The following is an 18,187-nucleotide window of genomic DNA, read 5'->3' as shown; positions in this document are numbered from 1 at the left end:
ATAAATTATCTAATTGCATGCATTGGAAAACCTGACTGCTTCATCTTGCTCTCAGATTAACTCCCGCAGACAAATTCTCTCAGAATTAACACGTTTTGTATCATTACACACCTGGTAATTTGGAAATAAAAATCTCAGAGTAAGAAGTTTTATTCGCCAAGTGTGCACACACACAAGGAAATACTAAAGGAAGTACTAAACATACTGTACATAAACACCAAAAATAGATAAATTAAATAAAACGAAAAAAGTAACATTAACATAATCTCCGACGTTATCAACCTCTCTGCAGTCTCTGCTGAAGCTGGTCAGTGTTATAATATAACAGTTAGGAAGTCCTAAATCTCATCTGGAAAAAACAACATGCCTGTCATTTTAAACAAAACAAATTCATTTTATTCAAAGTACTTAAAAAGCCAAGTTTCCTCTTTAAAAATTACACACAAAGAAATGATCAGTACCTTTAAAATAATGTACACTCAAATAGATGAAAAATCTCAGCACATCATAGCCTAAGAAAGTTGTTTTATTTTGAGTGATCTTGAGGCTGCCATGATGGGATCATATAGCAAGCATACGGTTACTTTAAACTATAACTTTGAGCCCATTACTTTAACTTTACCCATTACTATAAAATTACTATATTTGAACCCAATTGTATAAAATCGCTCTTGCTTGGAGCCTGAAATTGAGGGACAGTTTGTCTTGGCAGTGCCAGCTGGATATTTTGTAATGCATTATTTCCCATTGTCTTCAGTCATAACACCAGTAACCTAGAATTTAATTTACTGTAAGACCAACATGACCGCACCTGAGCCTGGCCATTTCAAGTCACCTTTTGATAATGGTATCATAAACAGAGAATACCCAGAAAGCTTAACAGGGACGTTTATATTTCATACATTTCGATATTTATAATTGCTTTTAAGCAGGGTGTCTACTTTTCATCTTTGAAAAGTTATTCATAGCAGAAAAACTGAGCAAATCGCAAAACCCCATTGGTACAAATCCTTGGTAAAAAAATAACTACACGTTGGATTTTTAGCCTTTCTTTATTTGTTTCGAGATGCATTAATTACCATGCGCGCGCGCACATCAAAAATGCCAAGCAGCCAATGCATCGTCAAGTGATCCTGTATCCCTCACACACCCCATCTTCATCGCGAGATAATCGGCTCGCACAACCATTTATACATTGCTGCATTCTTTCAGAAATAGACAAGCCTACGGTTTTACAAAGGACCATTTCTCAGGTATTGGCTAATTTTTGTATTTTCGCCATGATTATGACTTGCATTTTGTGCTTTCAGCTCGTTTATTTTTGGACGAAATGATGTAACAGTCTTGTAGTGTTGTACCCATATGATGATGGTTTCTGTATTGTTATCACTTACTGCGAGAACATGTCGAAAGGTAACGCGTCGCGTAGGCTACGTTTAACATATCTACGGCAGCTAATAGCTATCACGTGCTTGATAATAAATGTTTATTTTGTAAACATTGCTTCAGGCACGTCAAATGTCTAGAAGGAAGCAGCCATCAAATGGCATCGCATCGGCATGATATTGTAAACCAATGAAAGACATCTGTATTTGTCATCACTGATGATTCAATGTATTTAACAGCTGGACATTAATAAAGACATGAAGCAGTTATAATATAAATAGATAAATGTGTTTTTCATAAAGACAATTAAATAACTTGCTTTATTGTTTTTACCCTGGCAATTACAAATATTGCGAAGCCATTGACCACATTTTAAAGTTCAGTTTAAATCCCGTTTAAATTTAAAATAAATAAAATATTTTTTTCTTATTTAGTTTCGTTGCGTTTTCATTATGTTTTACTGTAACTTGTGGCTCTGCTGTATATTTGTGGGCGTGTTTTGATGTTAATGTACAGTATCTATCCCTTGAAAGCAGCTACTGTACGAAGGCCGAATAAATTGAACCACTGCGGCCTTTAAACATCTGCGCAATGCCAACAACAGAGCACAAAGCCCCGCCTTGACATTCATTCCTAGCCAATCAAAAGAGGTTATCTCCGCGTTCGGTTGAGGCAAGAACTTCTCCAGCCAATCGGCGCCGACATTTTCTGCAATGTCTTTTTACCGCGAAGGGTTTCACTAGGGTTAGGGTGTGAAAGTATACAGAAGTTCGGACAGTACGTACATTGTAAAGTGCTACACATTTGCTGGGATGAACAAAGTCAGGGATTTAGCAGATGTATTGAGCAAATAAGGTAAATATGGTGATATTTTCTACTGTTTGTTTACAGGAAGTGTTGCCATTACCCAGATTATCAATGCAATGCTTACTAGTTACCTGTATCGGTGAATGCACATTCTCTCTAAGAAAAGGTTGTTCGTGGAAGAAGAGGACGCTGTGCTTTTAATCCACGTGTTTTCCACATGTGTTTTAACAATTCGTTTGTGCATTTCGCGGTGCTCCTTGATCTTTTGTTGGAAAAACTCGCACCACCATGCTGCGTACAGTCTCGCGGTGTCGCGCAGCCGGAAATCTCGCGTGCTCTTATAATAATCGTAACACTTTATAAAGTATTTTGGTGAACGTGTTCTGTGTAATACGTGTGTCCATGTTGTGCTGGAAGATCTGTCATTGTTCTGCTCAAACACATGACTCTTTCTTGTCTGTGTTGTATTTGTATGTGTCTAACAGTTTTATTTTAACTTTACTCTACATTTTAACCCACTTTTCTAATCTCTGTGTACGTAGACATCTGCTAACCCTATACCATCCTTATGGATTCTGGTGAGAGTGATCTTGATTCAAGTTTTCCTCAGACAGAGAACCCCTGCCTAATAGTCGAGGACTCCCAGCCTGACAGTGTTGCCCTGGAGGACGACCCAGAAACCAGCTACTCCGCTCTTCTGGCCCGTCGCCTCTCTAACCTCCAGCCTACATCTCACAGCCCTGTGTTGGTAAGGCTTTACAGATGAGAGCATCACGTGTCATCCAATACAGATTGAGTTCTGTCTTTACTTATTATTTTGGTCTCAAGCCTATGTAAACTTGTGATGGTATCAGTGACTTTCTGTGTTTCACAATGTTTATTTACAGGAGCTGATTTCTTCCCCTACTAAAAGTCATTTGCAATCTGGCAGTCAGATTAATAAAATTGACAGTACCACCCACTCAGGTATGTATTGTATCTTCCCTGCCAAATAAAGGATTTTTAGTTTCTGTTTGTTTATGAACAAAGACAGCTTTTTTTTCAGACAATTCTCAGTCCAACTTGGGTTCAGCAGCAACAGAGCATAGTCAAGTTTTTGAAGTTTGCTCTGTTCCTAAACAAAAAAGGTACTAAAACCATGAAGCAGTTGAGCTATTAACAAATTTTCATTTATCCATGTAGTGTGTAATATTTAATACCCATATTCATAATTGTTCATACAGAGGTGTTAAAGAGCACATGGAGTCCGAGACTAATTCCACAACACATGGCACAGAGACACGTGGTGAGATATCGTCAATATCTGTTCAATACTGTGTCTGTCTAACATCTTCAAAGAACACTGTTTATCAACACAGTTATGTGTTTACTTGCAAATGCTTTGAGAAATAAATGAATGAAAGACTTGGTTGATTGTTCACAGATGAGATGTCTCAGTTTGGTTTCTTGGAGCTGTCAGAGAGCCAGGGCATCCATGATGAGGAAGACCAGCTGGATGGAGCTCCAACCAAACGAAGAGATAGTCCGAACCTAGCCAGTCAATGTAAATCAAATATTTGATTCACCGTTTTTAATTAAACCTATTGGATGTTTCATTTAGTTTAATCCACTTCCATTTCATTTCTAATATGGGTTTTGTTTTGGTTTCTTTTTCTCAGGTGACTTGAAGAGTTCAGAGAGAACATCAGCCTGTCAGGATGGAAGTTCTAGAGGGCAAGCATCTTTTTCAGCCACGATACCAATGAAGAGTTTCTCAGTTTTTATCAATTTGGTAACTTTGATCTCGTTGTAGGTCAGAGGTCAGCTCAAAGAGCTCTTCAGGGCCTCAGGATGGGGAAAGCAGGAAGCTTAGTGTTCAGGCTATACTGCACTCTCAAGTAGCTGACAGTCAGGAGAATGAAGATGATGACATCGTTTCCTCTCAGGATGACCTGTTTGATAAAGAGCAAAATGGTAGACACCCACATTATTCCATTTATTAACTGTGATTTGCTGTAGTTTTTGTTTTGTTTATTGTTAACCCTTTTGTTTACTTTTACAGACATCAAGTTAGACAGCTGCGCTATGCCAACATCAACACCTGCACACAGTCTTCGCTTGCTTCACCTGTCTGGCCAGCGCATACTTGTGCATGAGAGTCTTTCACAGTAAGAATTTACTTTTAGTCTGAATTTTGATATGTGTTTTGTACATTCGGGAGTATCGGTTCTACGCATTTTGTGTGACAGACAGAAAGTCAACATTAAGGTTAACTGCTGCTTGATGGTCAGTAGAAGACAGAATGTCATATTGATCTGGAACATTGCGAGAATAATTAGTTAATAATGATCAAAAATAATTTCAGTAAATACATTTTTTAATACATCCGTCTGAAAGGGATAGTTCACCCAGAAATAACAATTCGGTCATCATTTACTCACCCCTAGCTGTTCCAAAAGTGTCAAAATCTTATTGTTTCGATGAACACAAAAATAGGTATTTAGAAGAATGTTTGTATCCAAACAGTTCTGGGGCACTATTGACTTCCATAGTAGGGAAAAAACTACAATGGTACTCAATAGTGCCCCAGAACGGTTTATTTTGCCATATTCTTCAAAATATATTTTTTGTGTTCAACAGAAGAAATAATTTTATACAGCTTTTAGAACAACTTGAGGGTGAGTTAACAATGTTTCGAATTTTCATTTTTGGGTGAACTGTCCCTTCAAATGCTGATAAACTTTGCTCTGTTCAATATATGCCATGTGTTCTTTCATTTTCAGGCAGTCTGTTGACTTTGTGGCGGCCACTCAGGACAATTTAAGTCAAGCCCCTTACATAGTCCCAAATTCACCAACAGAAAAAGATCAGAGTAAGTCCATTATACACACAGGTGGTGATTATGTGCTGTAAAAGGCTTTCTAAAATCACTACTAAATGATTTTGTTTGGATTATAATGAAGCTGCTGGATCCCCAATGGACACATCTGGCCCACCTGAGGACCAGCATCAAGGGAGAGAGGAGGAGCCAATGGACATGGACCCCTGCCCCAAACCACAACCCACAGCTTCCAGTCCAGTGTTCCAGAATCCCCCTGGATTTGTTCTGGAGAAAAGCCTCTCTGTGCCCAGCCAGCCTGAATTCTCACATGTAAGCATCAACTGTTCTGATTAACTTTGGGTTTGAATTCACACTGTTTTGTTCACACAGTACTTTTCTTTTGTGTAGGATGTGTTTATTTCCACTCCAAGCCTTGAACCTGGCAACAATAGTCCAGATACAGAGTCTTCAAAGAGGAAGCTGCTTCCACAAAACAGCCAATCACTAACTGAGTTAGAAACACCCAAACAAACTGGCCCGCCAGAGAAAGTAAAAAAGCCTTCAAGCAGCTTTTCACAACCCTCAGAGGTAGCTGAATGCTTTCAGTTGGAGATCAGCAGTGAAAACAATCATTCTCAGAAGACTCAGGCATTCATTGTTGAAGAGGATAGTCAAGCCACACAGATTGAAGAAGAAGGAACTCTGGATGTCGACAAGAGTAATTCTGACCCCAAATGTCACTCCCAAAATGTGAGCAAGAATGGTATGGACCCAGAATCAAACAAAACTTCTCAGAATTCACAAAATAAAGTGATGGATTCTAAAAATGCACCTGAAAAAGTGGAAAACCGTGGCTCTCAAAAGTTCTCACAGTCTGGTAACGTAGAAAACCCGAATATAAGCGTTACCCCGGGTGTCGCTCAATCCCAGCTGTCTGTTAGTGCATACTGTGTGTCAGACACCACTTCTGTACCACAGAAAAGTAAAACCACAGATCTGCCAACCGCCAGCTCTTCTAAAACCCCACTATCAGCAGCTGAACCTATAACCTGTACTCCTGTTCCTGTCCCTTCACAATCTCAGTCGTTATCTGTCCTGACTGTTTCCTCTCAAAAGAATACAGAGAATGAAAAAGAACACGTTGAAAGCCAAAAACTGAGTCAGCCAACGATACACAGCCACAGTGTTATTACAGACAGTGTTAAAAATACTGAGGAGGAGGAGCTGATGGATGAAGGTGAGATACAGAGTACCGTGAAAGGTGAAGAGAGCAGACTCGACTTGGCCTTGTCTCAAAGTCAGGTGCTTTCTCCAGAACCCATGGAGGAGGAGAATGGAAAGCAAGAAAAAGAGAAGCTTAGGGATCTCCAGTCCTCCAGCAAAGAGGAGAGTTTTAGTGTAGTGGTGCTAGAGGAGAGCCAGAGGGTCTCTCAGGAGAAAGTGAAGGAAAAGAGGTCCCAGCCATTCGTAAGCTTCTCTCAACCTACCAGGGGATCCGTGCAGGAGAAAACAGCCAAGATGTCAGGGTCTCAGCCACTGAGATCAACTGAGGCTTCACCTTTACAGCTTGAGAGAACTAAGTCACAGAGCCCAAGGGCCGGTGAAGCAGGACAGCGCAAAGACCAGGAGAGAATGAACTCGGACAATGCCGCCAACAAAAGTCTGAGCGACAGCTCTGGAGGTGGGATTATTCTGCAAACAAATGATCTATTATCCCCGGCTGTTACATAACCTGTCCACAGTATATCCAACTAGCTGTTGTCTTTTGTTCTTTCCCGGCCAGAGCTTCCGTTTCACTTTACTTTGCCCAAAGAGGGCGAGTTGATCCGCCCTGCAGTAAGTGCGACTCCTCCACAAATTAGTCAGCTGAAAAAGACACCAAGGCACAGCACTCCTATTGGTGAGTGTCCCCTCTTTATTTATTGCGTAACTTTTGGATACATGTGTTTAAATATAAGAATGCTGATCTGGTGCCGAACACCCCTCCCCCGTAATATACTTCCTGTTGTGTTTTTACTTTGTACCGTTCCGACGTTTTTCAGAGATGACCTCATTCTCGGAGCCGTCAGAGGGCGACGTTACCAGGGAGACGACAATGGCGGCTAGTGAGATATCGGTAGAGGAGAGCAGAGAGGGCGAGGAGCCAGCTGTGATGGAGGGAGATGGGAAACTGAGTCTGAGGATGAAACTGGTGACCCCAGTGGAGGAGGGCAGCTCAGGCTCCGAACATTTCAGCCTGCAGAGTAAAAGCCTTTTTTTATACACATCGACTTTTTAATAACGCATACATGCTAAATATATAGTCATAATATTTAGATATACAGCCACAGGAAAAAATTAAGAGACTGTTTTAAAATTATTTTCTGTTTTTATGAATTTCTATGTACAGGTATGTGTTTAGGTAAAATGACACTAATTATTACTAATAATGTTTGCCCCAAATTTTAAATAAAAATATTGGGGCAATACAATACTTTTAAGCAATACAACAGTAATATTTGTACTTAGGAAAAGCTAAAACAAATTAGTCTCAAACGAATAATGTTCTCATAATTTTTTCCGTGGCCATATATGCATGTTTTCTATACGTTAAACACTTATATATTGATTGGACAATTAGATGTATACATTTTACAACAACAATTTTCATTTGAAAGTTTTACTTAGTAGTGTGAAGCTGACTGCTTTTTTTACGAGATTGATTTGAATGCTTTCCCAGAACCACCATTAACAGATGAGGACGTCTCTGTCTCCAAGGCTACCACTGTTGCCATGGCTGTAACCAGGTAACCTGTGGAGGTTGCTATGCAAGAAGCTTATCTGTGGGCTGGATTCATTTCTCTTCTGTCACTCACAGCTGCTGATTCACAGTCATTTAACACTGCAATACAAATATTAATCATGCCTAGAGATTGCAAGTGCAATAGGTTTCATTTAACTGCAGATCTAAACAGTGGGGAGGGTAAATACTGTATTTAGGAGTTGGTTTGTTTTCTATTTTGAGAGTAAAAATCTGATTCCAAAACTTTTCAGTTTTTCAATAACAGCGCGAACATGTCAATATTTGGCAAGTTAGTGTGGCTCATTGTCAGATATCATTAACCGTGTCCCTGAATGTCATGTCAGGAATAAGATAGTATTGCCTAGCTTGTAATGAAGTACACATGGAAAATGACATGTCTTTTTCAGTCCGTCTGTCTTTAGTCGTGTCCGGGAAGCACACAGGCAGATCCATGTGGAGGATGAAGTAGAGTCCAGTGGTCTTCCTATCAGGTACCATAGACCTCTGAAATGAGTCTGTAATGTCACATTTTGAATGTTTTGTATTGCATTACCACCAGTATTACTACCAGGGCAGACTGGGTCCAGTGATACTGTGATTGGCTACTGTTTACTTCCATCCAGGCAAAAAAAGCATACAAAAACAAATAACAATGTAAAGTGACACTGCCTGTCAGTCTTCCTGGAACATGCAGTCAAGTAACTTAATATTCGTGAGCTTATACGCATACGTTTGCCTTTCAGCCATTATGTCAGAATATAGTAGTATAAGGTAACTACATGGTATAAGTTTAGGGGTAGGTTAAGGGTTAGTACCTAGTTATTATATTTACTGTAATAAGTACACAGCACGTACATGGGAAACAGGACTATAAAATAAAGTGCTACCCATTTGTTTATTAGATGTTAATAAGGTAAATGTTGCAGTGTTGTAGGGGCACAATTGCTCCAAAACAAAAATGTATGCTCTGTCTCAATTGTCTTGAGCACAAATAACCTTGAATTTTTGGGTGAGGTTATAAATTAGGTTCCTAAAAATATCTAATACCAAGGGAACTCTAAGTAGGTTTGGTGCTGTTCTTCTCTGGTCAGGGTTGTGAGGAGATTTGAGTATGGCCTATTTCCACAGCCTCATGTTGGGATTAACTGGGTTCTTCCATGAAGTGATTTCCTGGTGCTCTAGATATGTACATAGATGCTTCATTAGCTGCTGTTTCTATGGGCAACTGTAAGTAGGGCTGATGGTTTCAGAACATCGCAATTATTGCACATCTCTATAGAAGACGCAAGGGGGAGCTGTAGTGCCTGCATATTGCATATTTTAGTGACACACCATCAACACACCAACAACACCATCACTTTAAAAAAATGTATAATCATTTCAGTGTGAAAACCAGCCTACTAAAATTTCATTAACATAGAAGTAAAATTTTATTGTAGTCTAGTCTTGCATTCGAGAAAAAACCGACTAGACGCTTTTCTATGACTGATAGCATTTTAATGGTGGCTTCAATTCAGCCATTTTACTCAATTTACAAGTATTTGGAGGTTGCATTATTGACACGTAAAAGCCTACACCTTAAACATAATGACCACATAGTCTTATATTCAGAACAATATGGTCGTTTCAAAGCCGAATCAAAAATGTATGAGAATTAAATGTCAAAGCCCTAAAACAGACAATTAATCGTCATAATCACAACGATTTATTAGACAATTAACCGTCAGCCAAATTTCATTGTCGTGACAGCCCTAGCTGTAAGTCGTCACCATAGTGGAACTCAAAGCCAGTCTGTAAACACTTGAAAGCAAGTTGACTGTGTGTGTGCAACTGTAGTTATACGCATGAATATCAAATGTTATGTGCTGTTGTGTAGTCCCAAACGTCATAATTGAAAAAGGAACACAATACAACAAGGCTTAACCTAACGCAACATTGAAACATTACTATAGTTTAAAAAACTGTAACGTTGAGTTAATACATATAAAAACACAAACCAACACATTCTTTTCTTTTCACGTCTCCAGCAGGCAACAGAGCCAAACGCTCAACAGCCCCATCAACATGAATGACTCAGGACTGCCCCCCAACCGTCCGAGAGTGACAGAGGGCAATAGATCCTCCTACCGAGTCAGTGAAGCTGTATCACATCAGTCTCAGCATCCTCGTGCTACGAATGCAAATTCTGAGCCTCTGCTCAGTGGTCTGTTCTCCCCTCCCAGAGAAGGTCCCAGAGAAGAGGTCCTCATTACTTCAGAAAGACCTTCACCATGCACACCTGTTCGCCAGAGAGCCGTGTCCCAGCAAACTAGCGTGGACATCACCTCCACCAGCAGTCCTTCCGGCAAAGTGAGACAGTCATTGGTTGGGTTTTAGGATTTATTAGATGAATGATGCCATGCTTTATTAATTCTTTGGATGATTTTTTTACAGAGAGCTGTGTCTCAGCAGACTAGTTTTGATTTGTCTGGACCACACAACCTGTCTGCAAAGGTAAGTTTTTTAACACTATATTTCTAAATGAAATAACAGCTATTCCAAATGACTTTTCTACTGTCTTAAAAATAAAGGTGCCTAAAAGGTTCTTCACACCGATGCTATAGAAGAACCATTTTTGGTTCCACAAAGAACCATTCAGTCAAAGGTTCTTTCTTACCTTTTCATAATCTGAAGAACCTTTTTTCGACGCAAAAACCTTTTGTGAAACAGAACGGTTCTTCGGATGTTAAAGGTTCTTTATGGATCATTTAGACAAAAAAGGTTGCTCTATGGCATCGTGAAGCACCTTTATTTTTAAGAGTGTAGTCTTAAAAGAAACCATATTCAATTGTGTTTAAGATAAGGGCTTTATCTAGTTAGCTTAATCTTCAAGCTTCATCTCTTTAAGGGAGAGCAAAGCACACCCACCAGAACCCAACCTGGTTCATCCATGCGCCGACATGTCCGCACCATCCAGGAGGTCCGCACGACTGTTACTCGCATCATTACGGATGTCTATTATGAAGACGGCAGAGAGGTTGAACGCAAGGTTACCCATGTAAGAAATGTTACTTTGGTTTACATTGGGTTCTTAGTCCCAGATGATTGACTAGACATTGACCGATCAGAAAGACAGGCTAAGGTTACTCAAACTGTATCTTTTCTCCAAGGAGTCGGAGGAACCCATCTTGGACCGCTGTGTTGTGGATAATGACATCTCCCCATCCCGCACAGGAAGTTCTATGACATCTGGAGACTTGGCTGATATCAGTTCGCTCTCCTCGAAGGCCCCATCACATCACAGCTCCAGCGGGACCAGCAGTGGGGGCCTGGGGCCCATCAGAATGCATGATTTTATTATGCCACCCAGTCGAGGGGGCAAGTCCGGCAGGTGAGTTGAAGCGTAGGGTCCTGTGCATGGTTTCTTTTACTAACTCTTAAATTAACACAAGTCTCTTCATCACTGACTGCTGCTTCTGTGCTGACCAGGGTTGAACAATTGAATTGAGAATGTTGAATGTAAATTGAATTAAAATTAGAACATTTTATGAAATTATACAATTGATGTGAATGTACTAAAAAATTAAATTAATTATTAATTATACAAAGTACCCATAAATCTGTTATTATACACAGAACATATGGGTTGTTTCTTTAAACATGAGTTCTGTTTTAAATTTGCCCAACCCTGATTCAGACACCCACGTTTCCAAAAGCGTACACCGTGTTTTATTTGGGGAATGTTCACACTTGTAATTCTGTGTGTTGTATAGAATGTCTTGTGTGTGTGTGTGGCTGTTAATATGCTTATTTCCATCAAGCATCTTCTCACCTTCTTACTAGACACAAAATTATATAGCAATATAAATTTCACCATCCTCTTATGGCTGCTGCTCCCATGCACATTTGGTCGAGGGCGTTTCAGCTGAGCGCATCCTCTCCTTGTGTGTTTACACTCAGTCCCAGGTGGGGGGGACGGCAGCAGCCGAGGAGCCACAGTGTGGCGGTGGGGTCAGAGGTGACGGATACACGGGGGTCTCGGGTCAAGACCCAGCTGAGCCCCCGTGGCTGTGCCCGGCGAGGAAGGCCTCCTTCCTGCAGCCCGCTGCGTAGGTGAGCTGCGCTGGGTACACTTACTAACACGGACCACAAACACTGTAGGCCCATAAATAGGCAAACCCAATTTATAAAACCACTGTGAATCTGTTATTTGTTCACCTTGCATGAATCTTTCTCTTTTCAAAAAGGTTTCTAGAAAGTAGTATTAACATTTCTTGGTCTGGCTTTTGAATAACCTCTTTTTATTTGTTGAATTTATGGATGTTCTGATGATCACGTGGTTACCATCTCTTCTGTTGATCTTTCCATCCCCTGCTAATACTCAGAGGAGGCAGGGCAGGGCTGAGAGGTGGCGCCCATGGCCAGGTGGCATCTTCGTCAGAGGAAGAGCCGTATGTCCAGCGGCATGCCCAAGCACCAGGCAGCCCGGTAGAGCTGAGCACTACAAGCCGCTCTGATTCTCTCAACACCACCTCCCCTGACAACAGTACTGGCACCAGCAGTTTTGTTGGGTTGCGTGTGCTGGCCAAGTGGTCGTCCAACTCCTACTTTTATTCTGGGAGTATCACGCGAGACCTGGGAGAGAACCGTTTCCGCCTTCTGTTCGATGACAACCAGGAGTGTGAGGTACAGGGGAAGGACATCCTACTGTGTGATCCTATTCCTCTGGAAACAGAGGTCACAGCATTGACTGACAAGGAGTACTTCAATATAGGTATGATTTACAGAAACACTGTTTGAATTTTATTAAAGCGATACTATGTAACATTGGCTTACGGTTCCCCCATGTGGTTGATAAGCGCAATTGTCTGTTACCAGTGTCGTAAATGCTGTCGCTGTATAAGCTTCCTTGTGGGCAGCGCAATAAACGTGAATTTGTTGACTAAGCTGATAGCGCGTAGCTAACTTACGTAGCACATTTGCATTTACCCAAAACACAACGCATGGACGTGAATGTGCGTAGTAATCTCCGAAAATAGTACTTTTCTGTAGTTATATTTTCAGAAGTTACTAAACACACTCGCGACCAAGCGTTTTGTTTTGTGTAATAGCATGGTAGCTTACCTAGCATGGTAACTACAGATACTGATAACATTAGCTTACTCAACGACTGAACTGCTCAACAATTATGTGGATTACATGCATGAACTAAGGAATCTGCAACTTTTGACCATGAAACATTTATTTTGGTTTGGAAGTCATCGTTTACAAGCATTACACACATTCATGACGAGGCACGACATGCTAGCTATCGGAACTGGCAACATTACCTCATCTCTCGGCTACCTTACGGTTACAAATTGTGAGCCAATAGTACACCAATGAACAACCTGAACACAGCATAATAAAAAAGCTCACACTAAGACAGTAAGAAAAAAATTATATATAAGACTTATAAATCCAGTAGCGGGATGGCAAGGTCTCCATTAGTTTTGCAACCTGTTGCCTCTTTCACCTCCGAGTGTAAGCCGTCCAATATTTATTCGGTTTCGGGCTTGTGTCCGATCACTCTGTCTTTCTTTTCTTCGCTCCCTCCGACTTCAAGACTGGTCATAACTTCTTCAGTCAGTTACATTAAAAGGTAGATTGGTCTTATTGAAATAAGAAAAGTAAGACTGATTAGTCCTAACTAATTGACCCTTCGCAAGCAGTTTGATTGACAGACGATCTGACCAAACACCATATTATGTGCCCCCGTGACTGACCGCCATTTTGTCCGACAAACAAACCAGTCCGACAAGCCTGGCATAGTAGAGCTTTGGTGATTAATGTAAAAAAAAGCTTTTTAATTATTGTAATAGTAAACAGAGAGATATATACCCAGCTTTAATGGATGTTCACACTATAAGGATAAACAATAACTAAGTTATAACTTCTAAAAATCATTCTAAATGAAGGAGAAAAGTACATCACAGCTATACCAATACAGATACGAGACATGATATTGTTGGAATCATTAATGTATGAATTACAGACGGAAGTGTTCGGGAAGTGGTGTTTTAAGGCGGAATATAATACTTATTGATATATTACTTCTGCTTTGCATCCCTGTGATGTGATGAGCACACCTACAGCCTTCAGAGAGCAGCATTTGCAGTGACATTTTAAAGGAAAGACGTTTTCAGCAATGAAGTCGTAAAGCAACAGCTGTACTGTGTTTGTTGTAGTTAACAAATAAAGATTAAGACACTTATGGACTGTTATTCTTTTCTGTACTGAACTAATATTTAAAAGTTTACTTTCGTTTTCACAAAGAAGGATCATCATCATGGCCGACCAAAACTCGACCCGAAGTAAATATAAACACTTAATGCAACAGACCTTTCTGTCTGAAATCAGCATGTCATTTTTCCAGAAATTCTTGACTATTTCCCCAGGGAGTGCACACATTTACACTGGGAGCACATGGCTGATATCGGAAGCTTGTCGGACAAAATATCTTCTTTTGTGTTCAGCAGAAGAAAGTCAGTCATATAGATTCTAGGGGTCACGATTCATTCTCGAAAAAGCACATTTATCCATCATGAAAGTAATCCGTGAGACGCCAGTGGATTAACAAATGTCCTCCAAAGTGAAACCGTGTCAGAAAGTTATTCATATTCCAAACATTTTTGAGCTATTAACATTGGCATTCGGTAATGGTCGTATGTGTGTGTCATGCAAGTGTCAGTGACCTAAGGCTATTAGCTAAGTAGCCTATAATTTGCATTAAAGCAAGTCAAATCTTTATTATCTGCTAGGTTGCATTTTGCATCTAAATATCTGATGTGCATTATACGTGCATTCAAATAAACAGTGATTTGTGATTAAAAAGACTTTAATTCAGTTTTAAGTCTTGTTGGTGTCTTGCTGATATTCAGGTATGGTGAAGGGCCATAAGACTCAAGGCTCTGAGTTCCTGTACTGTGTGGAGAAAGATGGCCAGAGTATGTGGTACAACAGAACATCTGTGATCCTCAGCATGGAACAAGGCAACCGCTTGAGGGAGCCGTATGGACTGGGGCCCTACGAACCATCTACACCCCAAACCATGGCATGTGATATAAGCCTAGGTGAGTGTTCACATTCATGTGACTTTCTAGTAGATTCTGTGGATGCCAGTTCTGACCAAGCCTCAGTTTGAAAAAAAGCCAGGGAAAATACCTCCTCCCAAAACATCCTGATCCCATATAAAAAATGTCATCAGATGACATTCAAAAAACAACTTAAAACCCATCTCTTCTGTGAATACTTGACAGACAAATGAAGAAAAAAAAAACGAAAAAAAACCCTCTCTCATTCTCTCAACAGGTAGTGGTTTAGCTTTTGTTGAAACTAGTAACTTTGTATTAGCACCTATTGTATTATTGCTCCTGTATGACATATCGCTTATTGCTCCCTGAACTCTTTGTAAGTCGCTTTGGATAAAAGCATATGCTAATTGACTAAATGTAAATGTAATTCATATAAGGCAGTTACAATAATGATATACAATAATTACAATACAATAATAAAACAATAATTCATGCTGTTTTTTTCATAGATAACCTGGTAGAAGGTAAACGGCGACGCAGAGGGAACCCCAGCGAAACAACGACCCCTAACCGCAGTGCAACCAACAGCCCGAGAACCCCAGGGAAGCGAAAGCTTAACAGTGGAACGGAGGATGAAAGAACACCCACAAAAAGAGGACGCAGGGGGGGCGGGGCAACAGTGGGTACGATGCCCTTTGTATAGACCGCCATTTATAATGCCACAGTGTGGACCAGCATTTGCACTACAGGACATTTTATTACTTAATTTTACAGGCTTTTATTGTTTTTAGCAATATGTGCAGAATGTTTTATGCATTTTAATATCTATGAAATTATGTCTCAGTTTAGAGAGGTTTTTTTTGTCATGTGTTTTTAATGAACTCTGGATCAGTGCCTCTCCCTTACTGTTTTTATTGTTGTATACATATTACAATATAAAACTGATGATAAAGCAATTAAAGGTGTGAATAAATAGTGCTTGCGTTTCCACTATATGGAATGCAGATCATCAGCTTTAAACAGCGACTGGTATGTGGCATAACATTTTATTGTTTGTTTGTGTGTGGGTGGGTGAGCTCTTTAGAAAATTCTTTCATCATTTACTCACAGATCTCGCCCCCATTGACTCCCATAGTAGGAAAAATTACTTTTAACATTTTTTTGTTCTGTTGAGAACAAAAGAAGACATTTTGAAGCATGTAGGACAGCATACAGTTCTGGGGCACTTTTGACTACCATTGTATTTTTTCCGACTATGGTAGTCAATGGGGTCCAAGAACTGTTTGGTTAAAGGTTTTCCAAATTTCTTTCTCTGTGTTCATCAGAACAAAGAAATTTATACAGATTTGGAACAACTCGAAGGTGAGTAAATGATGACAGAATTTTCATTTTTGGGTGAACTATCCCTTTAACAGGGTGGATGGGAGTGGTGCCTAATTCCTCACAATTCATATACTGTACTTTAACCACCAAGTCACTGGTTCAAAATAATTGTTGGGCCGAGTGTTTCATAACTACTATGTGATGTTTTAAGTGTTTTCTTGATTTTGAACAGGGCAGAAGATAGCTGCTTGTAACACATCTGGAAGTGGTGTTGATTTGCCGCCTGACCCTGATGACCTGGTGGCGACACACGGACCTCTCCCTGAAAACTCCTCTCTGTTCATGGGCTTCGTCTTCATGCTGACGGCGTCCTCTGAAAGTGAGAGGGACTCCAACCACCAGCCCAGTGATGAGGATGAAGGTGAAGAAAGAAAAACATCTTACTTGCAGGTATGATTGATGTGGGGTTTTCAATTCAAAACCTAATTCTTCTGTTACTAGAATCCGTGCAGAGAGCTCCATATAACAAAGAATATACAATGAGACAGCTGGAGGCCGGAGGAGGAATGATCCTGCCTGACTTTAATGAAGAACAGGTGAGACTATATTCAAACGAGTGCTGCACAAAATCATTTGTGTGCTTGTTTATGCACGTGTGTTTTCTGCATTGTCAGTGTAAAGCAGCCTATCAGAGCTTGCTGATCGCCGATCAGCACTGTCGCACCAGGAAGTATCTGCTGTGTGTGGCAGGTGGTGTTCCTTGTGTGTCTCAGATGTGGGTGAGGGACTGCAGTCAGGAGAAGAAACTCCTCAACTACAGGAACTACCTGCTGCCTGCCGGTCTGGGGCTGGAGGGAGGCATTGTGGAATGGTAACATAGGCTATTGTCATGTTTGGTTAGTATGACTAATGTTCCAATATATGTTTGGTCATAAGTGTGTTTTCTTGCGTTCTCTATCAGGCATCCTCGCTGTAACCCCTTTAAAGCCCTGAAGGTGCTGCTTCTATTAGAGGATCGTGTAGATTTGTGGACCTCTTTGCTTTCCATGGGTGGTGCAGCAAAGGTTCATCACCACAAAGAAAACGAAAACATTTCTGGTGAGTAATAGCGCTAAACTTACAGTACAGTAGAGTATACTAAGTCATTTGTTTCACTTAGATATTGTATCGGCACTAGTCTGCAAATCTACCGTTCTAAAGTCTGCACATGTGATGGTATACATTTTTGATAGATGAGTATGCTAAGTATATTTGATGTTAGTAGATAATGGAAAGTATGCTTCTGTAAATTCAGAGAAATGTGAACAAGTATGCTAATACTTATATCTAGACAATAAATGACCTAGAATTATTTGTTTCTTTGAAGGTTCTAGTAATTATCACAGTAAACCGTAATATTGAATACAGACATATTTACTGATGTCATTGTAGAAATACCCAATGCAAAAAAAACATATTTTCTTTACGTATTTTTTACTCATTAAATCTCAGTTGAATTTAAAATAAAGTGTGTGGTATTACTGGGCATGTGATTGTTATGATGGCCACCATCATTATTGTTCTTGAGGCTTGATTTAAACCATTCAAATGACTGTATTTATGCGAGTGTGATTTTAATAAAACATTTAGTAACATTTGTCAAGTACTGTTCATGTCTTTAGGTCTAAATGTATTTGTCAAACAGAAATACTTTCTGTACCTTTTAATATAAACCATTTAGTGGTTGGGTGACAGTGATAAAACATGATGTCAATTTTGTTCACCGACAGACATTCCTGCTGGTAAGTTTGATCTGGCAGTGGCTGCATCTGATGCAGTGAAACCCGTGACCCCGGGCCTGCCTTTCGTCTCTCTGGAGTGGCTCATTCAGAGCTTGATCTGTGGAAAGTGCCTCAGCTTCGACAGTAATTCTGAATTCTGTCATAATCCGTCTACATAAAACACTGACATGTTGTCTTTTAAATGTCTTCTGTGTTTTAGTGCATGCATTTTGCTGTATATAGTTTTTACAAAATAAAACAAGTCTGATTGTTTTAT

At 40.0% G+C, this 18,187-nt stretch overlaps 1 protein-coding gene across 10 annotated transcripts; it reads left to right on the top strand.

Moving 5' to 3' along the window:
• Positions 1 to 1,107: 1,107 nt before the first annotated feature.
• Positions 1,108 to 18,182, top strand: tp53bp1 (tumor protein p53 binding protein, 1). 10 transcript variants are annotated; one of them, XM_057331192.1, is made up of 29 exons: positions 1,108 to 1,253; positions 2,804 to 2,941; positions 3,081 to 3,159; positions 3,239 to 3,320; positions 3,417 to 3,478; positions 3,617 to 3,736; positions 3,852 to 3,906; positions 3,986 to 4,146; positions 4,235 to 4,340; positions 4,956 to 5,044; positions 5,136 to 5,323; positions 5,402 to 6,674; positions 6,777 to 6,893; positions 7,036 to 7,236; positions 7,713 to 7,779; positions 8,183 to 8,266; positions 9,803 to 10,124; positions 10,209 to 10,268; positions 10,663 to 10,812; positions 10,925 to 11,145; positions 11,715 to 11,867; positions 12,140 to 12,528; positions 14,675 to 14,866; positions 15,337 to 15,510; positions 16,383 to 16,571; positions 16,652 to 16,746; positions 16,825 to 17,021; positions 17,112 to 17,248; positions 17,920 to 18,182. In XM_057331192.1, the coding sequence occupies exons 1-29, from the start codon at positions 1,116 to 1,118 to the stop codon at positions 18,087 to 18,089; spliced, it is 5,409 nt and encodes a 1,802-aa protein (XP_057187175.1). In that variant the 5' UTR covers positions 1,108 to 1,115; the 3' UTR covers positions 18,090 to 18,182. The 10 variants fall into 10 exon arrangements, with proteins under 10 accessions (XP_057187175.1, XP_057187166.1, XP_057187155.1 ...); XM_057331183.1 differs by having other exon boundaries at positions 3,227 to 3,320; positions 9,806 to 10,124; XM_057331172.1 differs by having other exon boundaries at positions 3,227 to 3,320.
• Positions 18,183 to 18,187: the final 5 nt, after the last annotated feature.

Source organism: Triplophysa rosa, linkage group LG1 (assembly GCF_024868665.1).
Source record: "Triplophysa rosa linkage group LG1, Trosa_1v2, whole genome shotgun sequence".
Classification (NCBI taxonomy): Eukaryota; Metazoa; Chordata; class Actinopteri; order Cypriniformes; family Nemacheilidae; genus Triplophysa; species Triplophysa rosa.
The sequence above is the reverse complement of the archived record's forward strand: the minus strand, read 5'-3'. Positions and strand labels throughout refer to the sequence as shown.